The 24,547-nt window shown below is 44.7% G+C and overlaps 1 protein-coding gene across 2 annotated transcripts in view; it reads left to right on the top strand.

The window, feature by feature from the left end:
* Positions 1 to 24,332, top strand: part of LOC112560202 — a 48,714-nt gene extending 24,382 nt beyond the window's left edge. For both annotated transcript variants that reach the window (XM_025231855.1, XM_025231854.1), the window contains 3 exons: positions 2,326 to 4,057; positions 19,687 to 19,790; positions 20,393 to 24,332. In XM_025231855.1, coding sequence (XP_025087640.1) covers positions 3,763 to 4,057; positions 19,687 to 19,790; positions 20,393 to 20,896 — 903 coding nt within the window. In that variant the 5' untranslated portion in view covers positions 2,326 to 3,762 and the 3' untranslated portion in view covers positions 20,897 to 24,332. The remainder of the gene's footprint in view (positions 1 to 2,325; positions 4,058 to 19,686; positions 19,791 to 20,392) is intronic.
* The last annotated feature ends 215 nt before the right edge of the window (positions 24,333 to 24,547 follow it).

Genomic DNA, 24,547 nt, shown 5'->3' with positions numbered 1-24,547 from the left:
TCCTCCCTTCGGGGAAACAAAATCTGTTTAAAACACTTTTCCGAACTTTTATCTTGCAATCACGTAGTGCGCCGCCTCCCGTGAGAGAGACCATTAGACATCGTCTAGCCGCTCGATTTGTTACCATCCACCCCCTTTTTTAAAAAAAAAAATTAATTGATTACCCACAGGTAAGAGGAAAGCGAATATTTCATAGATGTGTTGTAGGGCTTGACTAGACTCTGCTTGACTAGTCTGTGATGCACGCACCCCCAGCTCTTCGTCTACCTCCGTTTGCTCTTCTTTTTCTCTGATTCTTTCATCTGCGTTCGTTTCCTTATAGTCTAAGAAATCAGGACCTGAGTTTTAAAAAAAACAAACAGACAAAGCACCACTGCGCTTCAACTTCAGAAAGTCTTTCATGCTCATCAACCTTATCCACTAACCGTGCCTGTTATGTTTGCGTTTAGCAGATCGCATGACGTGGTTATTACTTATCGTATTCTGTTGGGCCAGGGGTTTGAGCCTCCTTGGTGACGTGGTAGAGAAGATTATGTCCGCCCCGTATGGCCTGAATTCACTGGGAACTGCAAGCTTGCAAGTCGGAGCTGACAGACTTGAGTGGGCGAGATGTGGACGGGTTGTGTGGAGGGTCATTACTTTTAATGGAAGGGAGAGCGATATAAGCGATGACTGGGGAGATAAGCTTCTTTTGAATGAATTCTTTGCTGAAGTTTACGAAATGATAACCGTTATGAGGTTCATTTTTCACTAAGAGGAACGCAAGAGAAGATGATCCCGAGCTTATCTTTTTAGTGAAAGATGGTTTTCAGTATCAAAAATGTTTACAGAAGAAAGAGTGAGGGAGGGTACTGATGGTGGCGGAGGGTATTCGCACAGAGTTTCTCTCTCTGTCGCTCACTCACCAGCACACATATATACACATCTTACGCACATATATATATACAGACATCTCAACAACATGCAGAAAAAAAAGAATGTATGCAAAGTTCAGTTTTAGATGAAATTGATTGGATATGTCGTTGACTGTAATGAAACTGAAATATTTAGTTGTTAATGACGATGCGGTGACGGCTGTCTGAGTGCTTTTTCTTCATGCATGCTTCGAGATTTCAGATTTGTTTACAGAAGCATTATATCAGTGCGACAACAACACAAAGCTCAACCCTGATCTTACCCTTGTCGCACACACATCATAGGCTCGTTTGGTCATGTCCGCGCACGAAATCATTCCTCACACCCACACGAAAACACAAACACACACACACACCTCCACACACACACATTCGTCTTACACCTGCTACACTTGTTACGGCGCTACGTGGGTGGCGTATGTTGAGATCTAGGTAAATGTTGTAATCATTGTGCCCTACGTGAAGGTGGCTTTCTGGATGTTCCCCCTGATAACACACTGCACAACACCAGAGGGGAGACGGTTAGTGTCTGATGCCTCCTTTTCATTCCCTTCCTTAACGTTATGCAATCAAACCAAGTAGGAGACAGGCTACCGCGCTCTTTTATTCATTTGTTGATTTGTTTGTAAACGCTGCTGTCCTTTTAAAGTTGTGTCTCGGTATTGTCTTGTCATAGATATCGTTACTGGCCATTTGTATCTATATAGGCTGGAGAATTGCGTGACTTAGCGCTGGTGTTATAGCAAGACAATCCAGACAGCAACACGTTGGTTGTTATATCAAGTGGTTTGCGCATGTCAACCTGAGGAGCAGACGGGAAGGGAGAAGGAGTAAGCCGAGGCGTTAACCCTCAATGTGCACAGTAACGAAGTGTATTTGCGCATTGCAACATTGCAAGTCCTTGTCAGAGTCTGCACAATGTAGAGAATGAATGGCATGTCTGTGCGCAATGAAGATGAACCAGTACTTTTCTACACAGTGCATTAGAATCGCATGTTTGTGCGCACCCGTGACAGTTTAGCACCACGACAGGTTCGATCGTACGTACTCGGCAATAGATGTCTCGCTGCGAGTTATCACGAGCTTATCGTCGTATGTACAGGTTTAGGTAGATACACTGTCGGCTGATACGGGTAGATAACGGCCATCAAAAAGATGCAGCCATCTTGCTCCACTGTCCCGTCGTCGTAAGAAAAGGTCGGACTATATAACAGGATCAGACGTTGAGACAGCCATTTCGCACTTCTATGAATGTGACTGGAAAGGGGTCGACAGTTGTTGTTGTTGTTTCTTTTAAAGCTTGTTTGTCTGATGTTATCCCGTTGTTCCGCAAAGACACTTTTGACCCCCTGTTTAACTTGTTCACAAACAGCACACGTCAACATTTTGGTAATCGTTTTATTTGTTTCAGTGCATTCCAGGCTCGTCGATGCAGACGAAGGTCGCTCATTCCCTAAACCGCTTCTCTCAGCTCCTCAGCGAAGACAGAGAGAAGGACAGGACAGAGAGATAAGGAAAGACAACTTGCGTGGTTCTCCCCGCCCCCCAACCATCGATGACCATCGCCCAAGCAATACTCGCACGGCGGCCGTAAACCTCCAGCGACTTTTGGCCGCAGTGCCGGCTGGACGATGGGGACAGGACAGGCCAGCTCACTGTCAAAGGCCTCGTGCGTAAACATCGGACCAATCACGACACTAGGCGTGGGGGCAGTTCCGCCGTCCTCTGGGTGTTGTCGCCGCCTCCCGAAGCAGATCGTTGCCGCCGACGCCGCCGCCGCGGCTGACCGCACCACGACACTCCACAGTTCCTCCCTCCTGTTGCTAATGGCCCCCCCAACACGCAGGCATTGCCGAAGTTCGAGCGAAGGATACGTGTGCGCGAGATCCGTTGCCACAAAGGATTTTCCCACCTTCTGATTCGCCACGCATGGAGTAATTCCATCTGGATCGTAAGCGAGCGTGCTTGTTTAGTTCGGGGGGAAGTGTGTGGGATGTGTGTGGTGGGGTTTTGTTACTTGGCAGAACGTGCAGAATGGTCTTGCTTCACGTTTTAACTGATTTTAACGAAGCTGGAACAACAGTCGAAGAACGTTTTATTTTTTATTTTTTTTCGCGATAGTTTTGAGTGAAGTTTAGATTCGCTGCTACTTCTCACTTCAGTGTTTTTGCAGCAGGTGGTTAAAAGTGAAGAAGTTGCCAAAAAAATAAAACAACTACCACCAAACCATTAAATGTTCGTTTGGAACGATCTTCGAGGGACATCTTTACAGTTGTTTCTGAATTACATCAAGCAGTGCCCACCCCCGTGCGCTGCATGCTGTGATAGGGCGCCTCCCTAGGGCGCCGCCCATAGTACTGATACCTAAAGGTTCTGGTCGCCGGAATTGGAGGTTATTCGACGAGTTCAATCAGGAGGTTGAGCTATTAAAGGATTTTTCGCTTTCTTTGCTTTTGTGGGTTTTTCCCTTCATCCTCTTCCCGCGCCACGTGCTGGCTCCCTCCTCCTCACAGCGTGGTGACAGAAAGGTGGGTGTCTTCTCCCTGGCGCCTTGTAGGCCCTGCGGTTCCAGACTCTTGTTCCACGGTATCCCAGACTCAACCACGCCATCTCGCCACAGTCAGAGCTCCCTGGGCCAGCGGCGGCGGCGGCCAGAGCAGCAGCACCAACCGTGCCTGCCGCTGGCGCCGCTGCTGGCCCCGCAGCTTCGACGAGTGCCCATTCCTCTCTCGTCGACTGCCGTGACCTCCTTCACACCCGGATCTCTTCCGTCGCTGGTCTGGCTGGTCCCTTCATCCTGCTACTGCTGCTGCCAACGCCCGCCTCCTCCCGCCCAGCTGCCTCGGAGATGCTCGCCGTTGGCCACCTATCTGCTGCAGTTATTAGACCCACATCCGCGACGACGACAACCATCGCTCACCTGCCGGTCGTTGATCCCGCATCGTCTATTTTCAGCAACCCCAGTCTGGACCTGCCACAGGGGGACCAGCCTGTTCCCCCTTTCAGAGACGGTACACCTCCTCTGCCCCATCACTGGAAAGCTTCCACTAACAGAACGATGCGTGTACAGGCACGTTTCGGAAAGTACCTGGAGATGTTGCAGAACGGAAAGACTCTTGGGGTGTCGGTGCCGACTAATTTCAGTGAGTACTTTCTTTCACAGATATTTTCTGGCCACATAAGTTCTAGCTTTGATACCATGACAGGTATTGATGTTGACACTGTAATATTTACAAGATTTATATCTCCCTCCCTTCTTCCTGTCCCAAAGTCTATATCTCTCTGTGAGTGAGTGTATGAGTGCGTCTACAAGCTTATGTCTTTTTTTTTCAGAAACTTTCTCTTTGTCTATCGTACATGCCTGAAGTGAGAAAGTCGTAGCAGTGTCGAAAGCCAAGTAACAACCATAACAAACGTTAAGTAATGATACAGACGACCCCGTCTGCTCAGTGCTGGGTGTTCTTTAAGAGGTATGGAGCGGTCGTTGTGGGCTGCCACCATCGTTCTTGACAGTGCCAGGCATTCTGCACTCAGGAGGTGTTGCCTACACGCTGACCTTCGTAGGTCGCACAATAAAAAAGCAAGCTTCTCATGCCGGTATACCTACCTCCAGTAATTACAAGACGATCCACAACTCACCCGGCAAGGTTAAACTACCTCCCTACCTGCTCGGTCTCGTGCTCGACTATCTTTGTTAACCTGTTCGCCACCTGTGCTTGACAACTTTCCCGCCCGAATCTGCTCTTTGCACGCTGAAACCTTTTATACCTTTGATAGCGCTCTGTCACTGTCATCGGCCTAATCTCATCTTTCTTTCTCTCTCTCCTCTCTCTCACTCTCACATTATCCGTGTTGTCTTGTTCACTCCACAGAGCCGCTTCCCATGTTGACCTCTTTCGAGTTCAGTGCGTCCGATCATGCACTTGGTGCACCGTAAATTTCCGAAGAATGATGAGTGCTGTGTTGTATCCTCCCATTGTGTGCGGGGTGAGGATGCCGCTAGGTGGCGTGCTGTAGTTCTGTATCCGCGTGACGCTGAACTCTTTATTGTGTGCATGTGAGAGAGAAAGATGTGAAAAATGACTTGCATAGATTATTTCATCATTTAGAATAGACTGATAACGAATAGAAATGAAAAAGTAATCTTTCTTAGCTTCCCAGCGCGTGCAACAGTTCTGCAGCTCATCTCCCCGTACTCTAACCCACGTTTGGTAAGCCCACGTGACAGGCATCGCAAGTCGACCCTGGGTAGGAAGCCCAGCTTCCTTTTTTCTGTTTGGTTTCGTCAACAAGTTTGTCCCCGCTCTCACCAACCTTCCTCATCCCCCCAAAACCCCCCAACAACCACCACTACCCACCACCGTCCTGGCTCTCTAGGCCTGTTTCCGTGTCTATGATTGTAAAATATTGTCCGCCATCGCCCCCTGTCGACCTGTAGTTTTGACGACACCCCAGCGAAAGTCAGGTCACCATCAGGTACTTTCCTCCTCTCTTCTATATATATATATCTTTAAAAAAAAAAAAGGAGAGTAGCTGTCTTCGTCAACTGTATTTCTCCATTGCACATTTTCTGTTTCTCTGCGTGGGTGGGTGTATTAAAGCTTTTATCCCGACATTGATTTCAATCTATTATTATATGTAAAATAGTGACAACAACGAGTGATGAAGTGCATCGTTTTAGAGCTTGCACTGTGTAATTACCTCACACCAGCGGCTAGTTTTTTTTCTTCTTTCTTCTTATTACTAGGTAGTTAGGTGCAAGCAGACAGCTCCCTCCAGACTGCAAGTCCCAGTTGAACTGGAAGCGAAAAATTCAACAGCAAACAACTTAGTATTTAGTCCGAGAACGAAAGTCGGACAAGCTGCACCACTCACTAACCGTTGGTTAACCTTGACCTGCAGCACTTACACATGTAATCGCGCACGGAAGCCCTGGTGGTGATTAATTCGATCTGAGATTAGCTGCCTGTTGATCGATTGGCTGGTTGCTTTGGTGGATAGGTGCTTCCACTTAGAGGAGATTTTGCACTATCAGGGGAGATGGAGTTGTAGGGGAAGGGGTAATCGGAGAAAAGCCCCCTACGGCAGGTGTCACATGCAGTGAGCGTCCCGAGACGAGATCTGAACCTAAGGCCTTTCAGTCCAAGGGAGTTTCACACTACCGGGCTGAACATTGAGGTGTCTCACCCTTCTCACTCACCGCGTACACCACATCTTCATACGTCTCCCTAGACTCTTATGAGGGATGGGGGAGGTATAGGGCTGGACGACAGGATGATCAGTTCCCCCTCCCTTATATCCATTTGCCCCAGGTTCCACCTACTCTCGAGTACCGAATAAAGAAAAGATTCACACAAGAGGCCGTTGGGTAACAAGATGAATGATAACGCCCACCCAGTAGACTGGTAAATCAGTCAGTTTGTTTCTCCCTTTCCTAACAATACGGACCTCAACCAGGCCCTGAGGCTGGTCTCGCCCCTGAACTAGGTCGGTGATGACCGAGGGACTGTGGGACGGTCAGCTCTCCCACGCTCCGTGAAACATCGTGGGTCCCGTCTTCAACGCACTTTGTTTCTTCCTTGATTTCATTGCTTAAGATATTCATAGCTGCCGACTTGATGTGAAACAAACAAATAAAGTAATTTTTAGAAGAAAAAAAACAGGTTACTCTACGAGTCAGAGTTTGGTGCCTGTAGCATCGTGATCACACCGCCTTTTTTGCTTCCCCACCTCAACCCTTTTCATAAATTGGAAATTAGGATTCATTTGGCTTTAGGCGTGTGACCGAAGAAACAAACAAAAGTAAAAAAAAAGTGACGAAAGGATGATTCATTGCATGTTGTTCCGGTAAATCTTTAGGATGATTAACACGTCTTTACAGACTGTTTACACGATCAGGCACTTTCATCTTGATTGCCTGTCTTCCTGTATTCCTCTCTGATACAAATGAGATTCTCTCCCTCTTAACCTCCTCGTTGCTCTCCCGCAACTGCGTGGTGATGACATTTTATTTCTTTTTTCCTCTTCCTTTCGTTTCACCGTTACGTCTTACAAAGATTGATACATATTGTCGGGTCTGCTCTTTTTTGCGGCGCTTCCTCTATAAACGAAAAAAAAAGTGTGGTCTTTGTGCGAACCCTTGCCGGGTGTCTGTAAAAACTCACGTGACTCGAGTACAATCGTGTGCATGAATGAGGGGCTCCGCTCGCTGGCCGGGTGAAGTGGGAGGCGTCATCAGCGGCCGTTCCTTTGATATCGTCTGCCGGCGATTATGACTATTATCCTCGACGTAAGCCGCCTCCGCGAATGAAGAGCAAAGCTTTCGTAGCACAAGCTAAATAAAATAAATAAATGTTATAAAAAAAAGAGGAATTGCAGTCAGTTACCCCGTCTTGATCGTAGAGATTAAATATGGAGCTGGGGTTATGCACGAGCCGTTGGCAACAGCAAATTACAGAACAACGCAGCAACGCAACGACAAAAATTAAGGCGGCTTACGGTGTTCGTGCTTCTCTCTCTCTGTCCATATCCTACTCAGTCAGCAGGTCCAGACACATGCTGTTGAATTTGTGACATTTCTTTATGATGGTGATATTTTTTAATTGTAGAATGCGTTACACATTTGTATTTGACAAATGCTTACGACGAAGGTTGCTCGCTGCAGACATCGCAGGTTTCCGAAACTACTTCTCACTCACCGTGTGTGCCTGCACAATAGTGCAAGGGGGTGTTTTATGCCGAGTCAGCAGCTAAGGTTATATATAACTAAGGCAGCCAGACCTGTAAACAGATGCCACATGCAGAGAAAAACAGCGTGTCCGAGACGAGACTCGAACCGGGGACAGCCAACCCTGACTGCACTGGTGACAGGCGCTACCCGCTGCACCACCGGACCGTCCTACACTAGTGGTAGAGCTGGCAGTCTGGCGGAAACCCTCATGGTCTCCTGTAAGAAGTGTTGTACGTTCACTGGCGTGGAACTTTGTCATTTGACACTTTTCACAGTCTTGTGAGTGAGAGTGTGTGTGTGTGCACGAGTGCATACAAGTGAGTAAAAGAGTGAAAGAGGGAGAAGGGAAAGCATTGGGAGAGTAGTTATTTGTTTCCAAGTCATCAATACATATCCAGACAAAGCGCTTGAATTAATTCAATAGGTTCTTAACACACGGGCAAGTTGGGAATAAGCCAAAGGTAACTCGGCTGTAAAATACAACATGTGCCATCGAAGGTTTATGCATGTGTGTGTGTGTACTTGGCATTTTTTGTAAATAATAAGCCTAGTACCAAGAAAACGTTAGCATACAAGTGCGAACAACGCCGAAGATTTTTAGAAGGGATCCACCTCAAGGAGCCGCGACTCTTCAACATTTGAACTTATTGCTCAGTGCCCGTTCTATAGCAGCTGTTGGTGTAAAATATGGCGCTCACTGGCCGACACACATGAACTATTACATGGTGGCTGCTTGAGAATATCCACCACGTCCCATAATGCACTGTCGGAAAGATGGGTGGTGATACTTAGACAACAGGTGTCGAAAGCTGTGGAAGCCATTGTTGCAACAGTAATGCTTAGAACACATCTTTACCCTTTCCCTCTATAATATATTAACACATGCCTACTACTAAAGTAAAACCACAAACTTGTATTACTGGACTGCTGGCAGACGACTTTTAGTTAACTACTAAAACGAGGCAGGTGTGTACAAAGCTTCCGGTTTATTCAAAATTTTAGATTAACTACTAAAATGAGGCAAGTTTGAGAAAGCTTCCGGTTTATTCACATTAAAACGAGGCAGGTGTGTACAAAGCTTCCGGTTTGGTCACATTCTTTGTTTAGGCTCGCCGAGACTAACAGATGAGAACTTCGTAAGAGGCTAAACGTTGGTCTCAGCAGACAGACAGCAGTCCTCTGAATACACGTCCGTGGTAAAAACTAAACTTGTTTATAAATATCTTGCTGTCACATCTCTTCCCGTTCATTTAACATAAATATGTCAAGCGTGCACTTATTTATTTAGACTCGCACTGCCTAACACCAAATGTCGCACCGAAAATGTGTCTGTACTGACTTCTGTTCTTCATTTCACTCCAAGTCTGTGCTCACGGCTTCCACACAAGACTTGACTGTCGAAACGCCCGCACAAGCTATTTGTCTACATTCAGAGAGGATTGGTAACACTGTATTGATATATTCTTACATTCGATCTCAACTAGGTTGTGTAAACATTCGTCGCAAAGATGGTGGTTTTTTTTTCTTTGGCTAATCGTAGACTCTTTGGAAGCTTGGTCAAAGCGCCCGAAGCCTCCACTTATTCTGATTCATCCAACCAGTCAGCAGAATAAGAGGTCTGGGAGGTTTTAAAAAAGAAATCTTGCTTAAGATTATCGATACTGTGGTTCGTAACCAGCTCGCTTTCTCATATAGACAATCACCGACGGCCATTATAAATCATGGCGACGTATATCAAACGGACCTATGGTGACAGAACCTTATAAGTCACGGGCTGTGTGTGTGTGTGAGGGGAGGCGAACCTTACACGAATAATAATTCATCTCGATTCCAGAACTAAGCGGACAGATGGTCTGACAGCACTTAAGCCGTTACATATTCTGGCTCGCCGCCATCTTCTGTTCTCTTGAGCTACGGTTGTTTGTCGGTTGTTCGTTTGCCAGAAAAAAAAAAAGTGAATTGAGGGACGTGAGCGGGAATGAATGGTGGGACAATAAATTGAACTAGTAATTTCTGAGAAGGGTTTGAGCTGCAGTAAAATGGTAAGCTTCACGCTGACAGCTACCCGGCCATATGATCTTAATGACTGTTTACTTTTTGATAGAGCTGGACAATCATATAAAGTAACTCCATTAATTAAAGTTCTTATTTGAAATAGTACACGTGAACATGGCTTTTTCTCTCCCCCTCCCTACCTCTGTGTGTGTGAGGACTTCCAAGAAAATGATGCAGTAGATCCTGATAGTGAATGTCCTGTCAGCATTTTCTTAATACCGGTTTCATTGCCATGAATTTTTAATTGCAGTCATAAAAACAAAATCGTGTTCTATCATGTAGACATTTTCTATTAAAAAAAAGAGAGAGCACGACCGACTAAGTATTGAAATTCTCCTAATCGTTGCAAAGGCCTAGTACAGGTGCACATTAGTTCTAATTGAGAAAGCTAGTGATGTTTTTCTCATTTTGGCTTATTTGATTTTACAGCGTCATACATAGGTCATGTAAACCCTTCAGAAGTTAAAAAAAGTAGTATTTTTCTCTATAGAAATGGACCAGTCTTCAGGGCGTATTCGTTGAAAGGAAGGCATAGCACTGCACAGTCTGTTAAATGTTCTGTTAAGTGCAAGAAAGTGAAACAGATCAAGTGTGCCTGACTACTGCCAAACACATTCCGAAAAAAACAGATAAAATCAAAATGCGATTGCTGATGACAAGAATTCAGTGGTGAGGCCCTTCAGACAACAGCTATTTATCAACAAAATCTACTACTTTAAATACATTTAACATTTCTTCCTTTTTAAAGAGTTCCACGTGTTTCTCCTAAAAGGCGCTTCAAGAAAAAAGACTGGAAGGAGAAAGCAGTTCGGGTTACTGTCAGCACCGAGTCGCCAAATGGCGTCGTAAGAACTTGTGGGGTAGGGGTAAGAAATATGTTTGTTCGTAGTAGGTCACATTTGTCTGCAAGATTACTGTCAGCCTTGATATGTAGGTGGTGGAGCTGGTGTACGAGTGTTTGAGATCCACATCACGAGGGCCTGCCGAGGATGGAGACCAAGGCTTCTCCTGATCGTGAAGTACTTTGTAGGTATGGCTGGCACCACCAGCTCTCTCCACCACCGCCCACACCACTACTTTCTCAGTCACGTGTTGCCAACCTACCGTTGACAGCTTGCAGTCTGACCTGAATTCACCTTGGCACAAGGCCGGTCGCAGGTCATCTGTCAACCGGTTACGGGTACAATAGGTGTTGTCTGTATGTGGCATTGTCAACGTCCATATTATGTAACGAGGCGCAAGGTCGCGGACTGGGGGAGACGAGGGACCGGGTGGAGTCAGGGGTGAAAGGACACGGCAGTATGGCATACCAGAGTGAAAGGCCTGTTGTGAAGGGGATGTTATCGTGGGTTTTCCCCACCCTCAAACCCTCCGCCCATCCCGGCTGATGACGTGGGGCTATAACTGTCTACACAGGTATATGGAAAGGTAGCACATGCGATATATTTTTTTAAGGGTGCTCGGTGACACCCAAGGACATTGGACAGGACCAAGGACCCAAGCACTTACTCTGAACACATTTGTTGCACATGCAGCCTTTCTCACACCCACCCACGGTCAGGGAAACAACCCTTATCGGGATTTTCTTCGGAGACAGATATAATCTGGTCGAGTTGGAGCGGCGACTGACTACACAAAGTTAACTTCAACCATCTGTAGATCAAAGGGAAAAAACGTTTTGAAAATTTACATATTAGGGGAAGGGATCAAAAGCGAATTTCACACACAGAGGGAAAGACATATATTGACATGGTTGGAGAAGTGGGGTAAGGGAAAGAGCGATATTAAATAAATGAATGAATTTACAGGTTAAGCCTCCGGCCAATCAACACAAAAGAAAAGGAGAAAATGAGGTGGATAGACGTCAGAGACACAACAGGACAAAAAAATAGCTACGGTGTTCGTCTAACCGCTTATCTTTCCTCCCTTAATAGTGTTTTGTCGTCCCCCCTCTCTCACTCAGTTCTCCTCCCTCCCCACGTCTGTACGCGGACGTTGATGTCTGTTGGTGCTGAATGAATTAAGTGACGTGCCACCCGAGCGCTCTTTGCCCTGGCTTGAGGGTGGATGGCTGCAGACGCCGTGCTCACTTTGTTTTGCAATGAAAATATCAGTCCGTCTGAAATACTTCAGTTCATTGTGCATCCAGACCTTTTATCCAGCTGTGGTAAACATTTAGAAAGAATTATTCATGACTAAGTCTGCTTTGAAATTGAAGTTTTAAAAGATTCATTTTCCGACAATATTGTTTTGACAAGAATTGATATGCGTGCAACAAGACGGACAATTTTATATTTTAATAATGAAAAACTAATGACAATATTTGTGTGAGAGAGTTTAGACAATGAAAACAAGGATCATTTACTAGTTGTTGAAAAAATTCCTCAGGTCACAACCGATGGCCTCAAGCGAGGACCACAGAGGGTTGAGGGCTCAAATGTTCGTGTTGCTGTGCATATCGCTATTTACTGTACTTTTTTCTTTTGTTTTTAACTCGAAACAAAGTTGATGCACATGTCTTCTCTCCCTCTTTTTCGAGGGGTGGAGACGGAGGAGGGTGGTTCGGATGGTTGCGTGTAACTATGGAGTCGTCATCGCCATGCTCAGCGAACTGAAGTCGGAAGGGACAGGGAGGACGCAGTTGGGGGGGATGCGCTATTTACCGTCAAGACGAATGGCAACACAACACGGACGGAGGAGACGAGGAGGCAAGAAGGACAAGATGGGCGACACCCATTTGTTTAGGGCTCTCTCAAGCCGACCACTGCGGGCTGTTAGTGTTTGCTTGTAACAGCTGACAACACGGAGAAGCTACACACCTAGCTTGTGGCTCCAAGGTCTTGGCCGTCCTCGCTGAAACTCGCAGACTCATATAAAAGTTCCACTCAGTTGGCTTTTTAAAAAGAAAACAAACAAACAAAATCTTTCCCCTATTGGCCGCAAAGGCTGAACAAACTGCACATTGGAGTAGCTAACCCAGGTGTTATAATGTTATAATGAAACGGAGGACTGGTCACCATTGTGGATCGTAAGGTCTCTGGAGCGGGACACAATCTCTTCAGTGACTAGACTGGCCGAGTTATTCCTCTAGGGTGGTTTTTGTTTGTTTGTTTTTGCCTTCTTCTCCACTACCCCACCGTTCCCGCAAGGTGGAAAATCCCCGCTCGATGGAATCCCTGTTCTGTCACACCATCCACGAGCCGTGTGACGACCACAGTCTCGAGACTGCAGTACAACCGACTTCCGCTACAAGGGCCGCAGCTCTTTTGAAGCAGTTGCCCAGGGCTTCGTAATATCCCCGCTATCTTATCGTTGTCCCGGGGCTGTGATGTGACCCACATGAATAAGGAGATGAGAATCCCAGGGTACAAAGACAAGCAGTGTTTAGTCCCCGTGGAGATAGCGGGATGCTTAGTACTTGATTATCACATAAGCATATGCACACAGCTGCTCTTGTCCTCGTCCACTCCAGCTCCTGATTATTGCTTCTGATACGTCACCAACTATTTTATCGCCGTGCTTCGGGGATGTATGTATACACACAGCACTTAAGCCCTCGCAGTTCAAAGCGCTGGGGGATGCCAACATAGAACACGAGATGCTCGCAGCTATTCGACAGTCAGATGATGAAGAGCGGGTTGAGAAGATTGCAGCCTGACAGGTCCGCCTAGTAAAGCCATCTTCACATGGCTGAACAAAGTCGAGAAGAACAGGTGACTTCAAGCAAGTAGTCCCACTGTCTCCACGAACACCAAGATCGTCCCCAACGACTTCACCCCAACTCAGTAATTAGAAGTTGTAGGGAGAATGGTTTCAATCAAAGTTTGCCGGCAACTACTTTTTGACCATCAGTTTGATGGAATGCAGACGTGTGGTACTATTTTCTGACTACCTGTTTAGGCGCACAGTGTGAGGCGTGCACAAGGCAGCTAAGACAACTTCAGTCAGCTTCTCTCATCCAGTGTCAGCTCCAGTTATTAAAAGATATTCGGGTCACGAGTAGACATGAAAGTATGAGAAGGAGAGCTTTTTTCTTTTTTCTTTCCTTTTTCATGACAGGGCTGGCAAATTTGTAGCAGCGTTAATTTGGGAGACGAGGGGGAAGGGTGAGAGGAACTCGGCGAGAAGCATCCTCGGGTACGTAGTTAGGATCCCGACGGCTACATGCGGGCGCCGGCATATCAGCATTTATCAAGCAGGTTGAACACGGCCCTTTGATGTTGATAACTTAAATAAGTTTGCGCAGGTTTGATACTGACTTTATGACCAGAAGCCACGAGGGCTGCATCATGTAGGAAGGAGTGCACGCGCGCTGTACACCGGGTACTCACATCACGTCTCTCCACCCCTGTCCTGTCAGCAAAACGGCTGGCAAGGACAGCTGTGTGTGTTATCTGAAATATCACGGGAATCATTCTAATTTTTTTGACTTAATCCTCTGAAGCTTATTTGTTACAAGTCGTAGTTTCCTACCCAGTCTTGTCTAACGAGAGAGAGAGAAAGGGCGCTACCCTCGTCACGAGTGGTCGACAGATTTCATAAAGTGTTATTTTGGCAAAACATACCCACATTATCATAAAATCATTCCTGCCTTAAGAACCTCAAGTGGGGTGAAGACAATCAGAACCAATCATGGGGTGGGTGTACACAAGATGGCGGCTACCCGTGGTGCTGCTGACGCTGATGCATCGCAGACACCTTGCAACACCTGACACGCGCGCTTGCACATGCTGTTTACCTGTTCACCTGTGGAAGGTACCGTGAAGTTCTTGACCTGTAGTCGGACTTGATGCTGCAGAAACAGCAGGTGTGCTCCCTACAGCCATTTTGTCACTTCGAAAATGTCTCACTCCAATGATAATCATAATTTTACCGTACATTCATTGCGTTTCGTCGTTCTTCATTCAGACAAAATATATAATTTTCTATAAATATGATAACACTTGAGTTCAATGACAGGGTGTCTGATGTTCAGGGTGTTTGAACATGACATTAATGAGCTGCTGAAAGCAGGCCAATAAAGCGCTCATGGCCATCGTCTTCATTGAAGATTTTACTTTCTTCTGACATTCAGCATTAAAAATGTGTTGCTTCACCATACTGTATGATAAGATGTTTATAGTGTTCTGAAAATGACTTTTACTTTCTGGGCGTTGAGTGAGAGAGACGATCCTTGAGGTAAGTTTTTTAAAATCCGATTTTACGATTTTATTTGGGATAATTAAAAGGCCAATCATCGGATACTAAAAGATGCACAAGTGCTTAACTTAAAAACAGTCTGTTACTTAAAGACCAGCTGTAGCCAGGACACGGGTGGACACGCTGTGTGGAGTTGGTTTGTTGCATGAGAATCAGTAACGGTTTGTTTACAGATTCCAGTTACAGAGTTTTGTTTCCATTTTCCGGTTACAGCTTCTTGTTGGTACCCAGTGGTTACAGCTGCTAACACATTTCACGTTGGTACATTGATGTTAATAGTTTTTGTTTACACTTTCCGGTTACAGCTTGGTGTTTACGAGCCACACTATCTTGGTGTGACGCACAGTCGGGTGTTACTATCTCGTGGTCTGCTGCTCATCCATTGGATGACACGTCACAGGGTTGTCAAGGCCATGTGACAGGGGAACTACCGCCTCATCTGGCTCCCAGTATCCCTGTACCTTCTGATATTAATCAGCTTGTTTTTGTTTTTAATCGCCTATTCTACTTTGTGTAGGCTTTTATCTGTCACAGCGCTGTAGGAGTCTTACTGAACTTACTGAAAGAGAATCACTCGCTGATTTTACCCTTGTTGTCAAAGAAACGACTCACACGCAAATTAATAAACTGTCTAAAGTTTAGAAAACAAAATTGCCAAATATAGTCACATGTTATTACATTTGCGTATAAGTCGTTGATTTAAAGACCTTTCTTAACTGAACAAATATGTACAAAGGTTTGTCCAAGTTTCACAAAGTTCGTCCATATTTTTCCAGCGTAAAACAAAGCATAAGTAAACAAATTGCAAAATTTAATCGCAAATACAAGAAATACAAACGATAGGCTGTTATGCACGTTTAAAAATAAATGATGCACTTTGTACCCTGTACAGAAAAAGTAAATAATCCATTAGAAATTAGGACGACTAAGTATATTAGCAAATAACGGTAGGTATAGAATAAACGTCTGAATAATAAAAATATAAGCAGATATATAAATTAACAGAAATCACAGTTTATAAAACTGTAGAATAAGTATGACCAGAAACGACAACTCAATAATAACAAACATCGCTTACCTCGCTTGATGCTATGTTTTTTGTTGTTGTTTTTACCACAATAGTCGCCAGATACATTTATTCCATGTGCCTCACTAAACTTCCTTCTGGCTGCTGACGACATTTGCGCTCGGAACATTAATTGCTGCATCTGGAGAACTCGTTTCATCAAACCGCACAGAAGCTTTGAGCAACCGACCATCAATCAGTCCTAGTCCACAAATTAGTCATTTCTATATTTAGAAACTCGTAGCATAAAAACAGGTAGGTCCTGGCCCGAATCTCGTTCTTCAGGTAGACCTACCTGCTCGTCTTTCCCTGATGAAAGTTGGAGGCTCTATCCATCTCCTCGGCACGGACACCGAAGAGTGAGTGAACATCTTCCCAGTCCGTGTTGCTTTTCTCACCTGAGGTCGACATGCGTGAGTAGTGTGTGTCTTTAATTTAATTTTTTTATGGTGGTGGAGGGAGAATTTTCTCTGAAGCTCATGTACTCGGATACGGGTACCGTATAACCGTTGGCTCCGCGTTGCTTCTTCGTTCACAAGCTTGTCGGTAGCTGTGTTGACACTGTCATCGAACATTGTTTAAGGCAGGACTTTCGCAGTTATGGAGAAGGTGTATATTTACTGATCACGTCAGCTGGCAACGCTTCACTCTGCTGACGTGTTTAGTGCGTGACCAGCGATAGAGGCTGACGTCAGCTTTATTTTCCATCCGGGCTATTTTCTAGCGAGGGCACTTTGCTCTCAACAAAGGCGTTTGAGAGGTACGGTGGCAGTTATCTATCAACAACACTTGTGCACACCTGTTGAGGCCTGCTAGGTGAACGAACAATTCAGTCTAATTGATTCTTTGCCTGCCTCTCGCACTCTGTTTTTCTTTTTTTTTTTTTTTTTTTTTTTTTTGGCGATTAATAAATAGTTTTAGTCTCGTTGACGGGAGTCGCAATTTTCACTGAACATACGTCTATACTCAAGTTGAATAACACTGTACAGAGAACTATGCTCAAGTTTTTACGGGGCTGTGCAGACGACAGGGAAGGTTGCCAAGGTCGGACGTCCAGCAGCGATAACGTGACGGAGTCCCCTAGGGATTCCATTTTATGACAGGCAAGGGGAGAGTTTGTCAGGTACCCACCGCGAACACACTACACCCGCTGGCACCAGCCCCAGAACTGGCCGATAGTCAACACAAGGCAACACAGCAATAGGTCACTTCCACGGTTGTTTTGTCTTTTTTTTTTTTTATTTATACACTCCTGCCTTCTATTGTTCGAGGTTTGTTTGTTTTTTTCGACCTCTCACCGTCTTTTCTCTATTTTAAATTACTCAAAGACTTATTCTAGGACATATATATATATATTTAAAACTAGAGAAAACAATGTAAGAGTGTAGCAAAGTTAACAGAGCAGACTAAGCGATTTTACTGAAAGTAAACAAATTAAATCCGGTTGGCCTAAAAAATATACGATCATTTTCCCAATATTGGCCGTAGCCTTGACACTAAGGATTTGCCGTTGCCCAAGTCCTAAAACCCTGTTGTTTCAGTCCCTCCTAAGTTTGGATTTTGTTTCGATTATGTTGTCGGTACTGTAATGACACCCAGGGAGATGTCCCACTCCCTTACTTGCAACAAGTCCGTGCACGTCGCTCTACAGCAGGTTCGGTGGGTGGCTGGATGAGTTTAAATGTGGGGGAGGGACCGCAAGAGCTCCTAGTTTCTGCACGCATGTGCTGCTTAAGGTCAAAGGTGAGGTAGGTGCAGAAGTAAGTGAACAGCAGGACAGACGTCCATACCGAGGCGCAGGTTGAGGTTCGAGTCTTGTGCGATGGAGATGGGGCATCTTGTTTGTGTGAACCCTGGTATTCAGGTCTTGTGCCCCCCTAGGGCTTGTTAATCGATTCCATTTCGACCTAAATCGCCATTCCTGCAGGCGTGAAAACATCATCCTCGCTAACTGTCGTCTTTTCTTTCATCTGTTACTTCTTTATTCGTCTTTTACTCTGGACGGGTAAAAGGTTGTGAAATAGGTCTGTACATTTTTCGCATGATGGGTTTGACATGCGCTTCAACTCACGAAGTTTCAATTTAAGTTTGCAGGTTTTGTTAAAGTTTTCAGGAATTTCTTTTTTAATTATTGTGTTCTGGAATTCCCCGAAAGGCGGATGCAGAGAAAAGAATTTTGTAAGGATCACCGAACCATCGGTTGAATCAGTCGGGCACAGAGTGATATTAAGAAATATTTTAGTACCGCAACTTTGATCATTAATCTGTTTATCTGTTTATGAAAACATCCCTAAAGAAAGCACTGTGCCAAAAAAATTAACTAAAGCTGTAAAGTTTACAGCTTTTATAAAGAAAAAGTAGGCATCAAGATCTCAGTCACTCTCAAACGCTTGTTTGAAAACTGGAGATTAAACAGTTGCGCAGGACCAATCACACCCTGCAGGAACCGACCCTTGATATACAATCTTTGTGTGTGCGTGTGAATGTGTGCGTGAGTTTGTGCGTGTACTAGAAATATTTACTAAGATATATCCTCTCTGTTTGCTTTTTGTATGCCGCGCTCTTCATAACTGTGACTGTCAAAAAACCTCTCCCCATAAAATTCATATCAAAGGTATGTTTGTACTGCCGATACTGCATTCATTCGAGGCTGCATGCCGAGGTGTGCAAACATACAAATCTTAGTAGGTAATCTTAAGGCTAACAAGCCCTCTATTTCTCAGTTCTGTCCCGTTTTCTCTGGCCTGGACTGTAGAGGCTAGTTCTCCTCGGCTGCTCCTCGTGATGTCTTATCTACATGCCATTCAGACATTCACGATCACCTCTGCCAAACAATGTGGGTGTTTAGTGCCACAAAATCTCCTTCCAACAAACATACAAGAACCGTGTTTGTAGACTTAAAAGTACTGTTCATATAAATGGAGTAAATGATGGACCAGTGTGTGTCTGAGAGAGAGAGAGAGTAGGTGGATGGAAAAGTCGTTTTTATGAGGCTGTTTGAAGTCCAAACAACGAACATTACAAAATATTTTTTCTGCAAATTAATGAGTAAATAACTATTCTTCATCAATATCGGCAAGGACGGCATTTTCTTTGTGTGAGAGAGACACAGTGAAGCTGTAGACTGCAAAGATATTTAGGGCGGTTTTTTTTTGTTGTTTTTTTTTTGCACCTGGTGAGGAGGGAAATAGTGACACATCGAGAGTAATAAAAAATACAGAAGGAATATGAAAGAGAGAGATATTAAATAAATGACAGAAACATAGAATGAGCCTGATTGAGTTTTATCAATAAAGAAATCTTATAGTAATCTGCCCCGTGTGCACAAATCCAAAGCCTCCGGGTTTCAAAGACAAAGCGTGTTTCCATGTGTTGAAAGAGTTTGAACCGCTCTTGTTCGTAATGTTTGTTATTGTTTCTTAAAACTGTCTTTAAGGCTAGAACATCATCCTCTCTCTCTATCTTGCTTTTATCTTCATAATTTAATGACTGACTTACAGTCAGATAAGTTGAATAAATAGCATAGAACGCAGAACATAAAAATATACAAGTCTACACCAGGATGATTAGGAGGACGACAACGACGACGACGACGAAGATGACGGTCATATTCTGTAATTCTCACATTTGGTGGACACGACAGAATTCACAGAAAACTTCCAAGGGTAACAACAAATAAAAATCATGGTTGACTGACTCGCGCTCCTTTCCTTGTGTTGCAGGTCTGTTCACGCTGATGTCGCACGTGTCTTTTCTTGTCATCAAAGGTTTCGTGAGTGACAAGTACCTTTGCATGAACAACGTGACGACCAAGCTTTATGCGAGCGTGAGTATCCATCACTAATAAGGAACAATAGTTGACCCCTCTTTCCTCTTCATAAGGTTTGCCCTCTCACCTCTTTTACTACATTGTTTTTTTTCTAAAAGCGACATCACCATATATCACCATTGCAACATTACCTTCCATCACCTTTGCAAAAACCTACCAAACACTTCACTTTCAGACAGATGAAATGTGAACCCTGCTGGCCAGGAGAAAAAAAAAAGCGATGATCCCAGAAGAAATGTGAGAAAAGAGAGCAACAAATAAATACACTTTTGCTTTTGTTGCTCAGAGTCACTGAGTGACACACAAACTGACAGGCGGACCAACAGAAAAAGATACAAAGATACAAATCATGATTTCTTATCTTAATTTTATCAGAAATAAAATGGTAAGTTTTTTGTGTCGAGTAGTTTAACGATATATTCTATAAAGTACTCTGACCTTTGTCTTCTGTAGAGCTAATTTTTAAAACCTGAAAATAAAGGGGAGTTGAGATAAATAAACATTACACAAAACAGTCTTCTCGTCCACTCTGATTCCCAAAAGCCTCCGATAGTATTACATGTACCAGGTATCTTCATGACACATTTCCCTGTCTCCAGGTCACCCTCAACGAGAGCTGCTACCTGAATGAGAGTACCCGGAGCAACAACCTGGTGTTCTTCTTCAGCCACTGCCGGGTGGGCCGCAAGCGCTGCACGCTGGGGATGTACCGCAACGGCACGATGCAGCTGGGCCGTGACGCACGGCAGTCTCGCGAGACTGCGCAGTGGCTCAGCAAGCCCGTGGGGGAGAAGGTGCTGGACGAGGCTCGCATCAAGAAAGAAGAGATCGAGAAGAACGGGTGGAAGCCCAGACGCCGCGAGCAGCAGCGCAAACGTGCGCGGCGTTGGTGCGTGCAGCTGGACGTGATGGTCCAGCGTCCGGACAAATACCTGAAGCGCTGCAAGGGGGACTGCCAGCTGCTCGAGAAAATGCTGAACAACTCTCAGTTCTACATGCGTCGGTGCCTGCAGCGGATGGTGCGTCGGCGGCGGAAGATGAAGGCCCTCAAGTCTCCCACGCCGTTGCCCACCTGGAGCCGCAACAACTGCGGACGAGAATGAGAAAGATGTGGCCCAAGCGGCACGACATCTTTTCCCGGCTGCGCAAGCGACGCTGCAACAAGATCGAGGACAGAAATAGAAAAAAAAGATGCCGGTCCATCGAGTCCCGTCGGACCAAGAGGCGAAGAGCGAAACGGAAAAGCCCGTCCAGATCTTTCATTGACCTTCGAGGCGTGGAGGTGACCGGTTCGGGTTCAAGGACGGAAGACGTGACCTTTTCTGACTTCCGGTCAGGCGGTCAGGCACAGGAGAGGTGTTCGAGAGGAAAGGACTTCCATCTCTGTGCTGTTACGTCCTTTGACTTCTCGGTGATACTGACTTCTCTGGTGTAGCGGCCTCTCACGTGACCACTGGAAGCAGTGGTGCCAGACCAGCATCAGTCTCTTCGGCCTCTTAGAACGCTTGAGCGACAGAATGCAACTTCACTGCTGTTCCTTTGGCAAGAGACACACAACTTGCCTGTGTTGCTGGCAAGAGTGAGAAACGAGTGGGGATCGAGTCCACCCCTACCTCTCTCTACCTCCCACCCTAACCCTGACGTGCAGGAAGAGTGCATATCTGTTCTCCTCTTCGCACTTAGATATGGTACATTTCATGCGAACCTATTAAATAGACAAGCAATCAATTCACAATTTCCTTCTGTAGACAGTTCTCCTTATTGAAGGAAAAGTAGACAAGGGGGTAGAGGGGGACATGCCGAGAACGAGCGTGTCCATGGTCGACAGACTAACGGTTAGTGCTGATGTTCACGGTTCGCTGGATCTGGGGGTAGCGGATGAATGTTGCTGTGTTCGAGGAACGAGAATGTGGCCAGTGCTGGGAGACATCTTCGTAACATATCTTTGCCATAAGCATAGCTTGTACTTGTCTCCTGCCCTAGGACACACACACACACACGCGTTCATATTCATAGAAGTGTTCTTGAACTGTGCACAAAAAGTATTTTCAGTTTGATATTTGGCTACCGCTGATTTGAAATCCGGCAGGACTTTGTGAAAAGTTTCGGCAAAAATAGTCATACATAGCGAGCTGTATGGTGTAAATACGTATAAACATCAACTTACTATTACTAACATTATTGCAATTTTGTCTGTATGCGTCTTGTTATGTAAAATTTGTTTGATTATGTGGTATTCCACGTGTCCTTGCCTGCTTTGAAAGAAACGGTAGAAGATGTAAAAGAGGAAAGTGAGGGTAGTGAGCAGGAAGGAATGGAACAAACGGGAAACGTGTGATGGATGGACATCACGGAGAATGTCACAGGGTTAACTCACCTGGAACCAGCGGAATATGGTTCAGAACCCTGGCATCTCTATCACCCAACTGGTTTTATGCCACCGCGGACATTCTTTGCATATGTGAACGCTGGCTTGTGTGTTTGACTGTGCGCATGTGCATGAACACGACAGTGTATGTGGGCGTTCAAGCGAGCAAACGCCCGAAGAACCAAAATGCGAGATTTGTAAATGTGTTTGTGTGTGTGTTATTATACACTCGGCGAGCCTTACGTGTGCTACAAAGAAATGTGATGTACAGGTGTAAGTATTAGCCGTCACCAAATCGGGTGGAATCACTCAACAAAACGTTTGACAGAAGAAAGAAATGCGACACGTGTACATAGTTTGTTGACTGTGCGTATTTATTTGAAGTAGCAAATGATGACACCAAGCGAATGCATGTTTCCAGAACTGAGAGACCGCCAAAGTCCCATCAAGCTCTCGGTGTTGGTCCTCGACATCAGAGAAAGCATGGCTGTTTCTGAGGACCGAAAATATTTCTTTCTTGACAATTTTTTCGATGTCACTTTTCGCCAGAGAAAATCTTAACTAGGATTCTGAGCTTGTTTCGAACTGTACAGGTATTCTCTAAACATCAACAAACACATTCATCGCTTTTTTAGTCTCTTCAGTGCACTGTTCCTACTTTAGTGCTCACAACATATCCTTAGTCGAGCCCTTGTTTGTGGGAAACTTTGCTCTAAAAGTTAAGAAAATAAGTTTTAAATCTCGTTTGCTGAGCAGTCGGGGTTGGACGTGTCCTGAACCGTTTGATATTTTTCCGACTGAAGTCTGTAAAATTACAGAGGAGTTGGTGAGTCTGGTGATTGAAAATTGACCTCTGACCCCAGGTGGGTGCTGCAATAAAATCTATGCAAACCAGTAAATCAGAGATTTCTGCGATTTGGTGCTTAACCCTTTTCTCGCAGGTTCCCGTGTTTTTTGCACAGCGTGCCTGAAGCGTCTTCCACGTCACAGGGGTTAAAAGGTCAGAGGTGATTGAAAACAGTTTCACTGATTTCTTCTGGATGCTACTTCTGCGAAGGGCTTTCTTCTTACTTCATGACTCATTTATATTTCGAGATACCTGGACCTTGGCACCGTTCATTTTTTTCACGTAGATTTTTGAAAGCTGTTTTCACTTTCATTTTTAGTCCTTTCTTATGTTTGATGGTGGGGATTATCGTTAGTTCATACCACCATGTGAATCGTTCCTGAACCGCTTCATCGTGTCGTTTATTGTATATTAGCTCGCGAACCGACTCATTATGTCATATTTTACCTCACAGACAAAAATTGATGAAGCAAGTGTTGGTCATTTTCCGTGCAATATAGAATGAGTGAGCTATCAGTGCTGTTAGTCCGGACGGATTTTTAATTTTTTTTTTAAACAAAAGTGACCTTGCAGAATGCTTTCTTCTTTTTTTGTGAAGCCTACCCTCACTTCATTTTAATTTAGAGAATTATACCACTATACTACAGAGCGCAATACATTTGAAAACATTTGTAAAATGTGTTGGCGAAAATTTCTGAAAATTGCTTGAGGTGTTAGACAGGTCGTGAATTGCTATTGTAGTTTGTAATGAACTCTCTCAATTAGACTATTTTTTTTTTTCAATTTAAAGCTCTGGGGATATTGCTCTTTTTCGGACGAAAGCAAAATTGTTTTTTTTTTGGTGATTTTGGTAGTGAGCTCATTTTTGTCCATTTAGCAGTAACTATATTTTGGGGCTGGTGAGGGAAGGGCTGAGAGGAGCGTGGTCGTAACCAAAGTCGTTGGTCTTTTGCAAAATAATTTTTTTCAAACCGAGCCCGTCCCGTGTCAACAACATTATTTTAAAATTACAGTTGGGTTCATTCGACCATGTAAAGCTTTCGTTCATTTGTAGACTTCAACAAGCGACAGTCTTTTAGCTCATTAAGTAAGCACCAAAAGCTCTTTGTCATTGGACAGTTGAGTAGAAATCGAAGCTTCTTTTTTTTTAAATTATTATTTTATTTCTGTTGATGGAACCGTGACAACAGATGCTTACCTTTTGACTTCTTTGTTTTCTTTTTTTAAGTAATCTCACCAGCTCGCTAACAGTATTTCCAAAAAAATGTCCTGATAATTGTCTATGATATGTATCTTGAAAATACATAAAACAATTCCTTGAGTTTTTAATCTCTGATTTCTGTAATGCGTGCATGTGTGTGTGTGTGTGTTCGTTGTTTGTTTTGTTTGTCGCTCCTGCTGACGTTACACAAGCGATCAGATGTCTTACTGAAAGAAGCGCAGCATGTTAGTCCAGCTGTCTTCAGGTACAAGACCAGAATTCGCACATGCCAGAGCATCTGCTGAAGCTTATACGAGAGTGAAGCACATGCTACAGCT

Source organism: Pomacea canaliculata, linkage group LG3 (assembly GCF_003073045.1).
Source record: "Pomacea canaliculata isolate SZHN2017 linkage group LG3, ASM307304v1, whole genome shotgun sequence".
NCBI lineage: Eukaryota > Metazoa > Mollusca > Gastropoda > Architaenioglossa > Ampullariidae > Pomacea > Pomacea canaliculata.
This window is presented reverse-complemented; position numbering and strand designations above follow the sequence as displayed.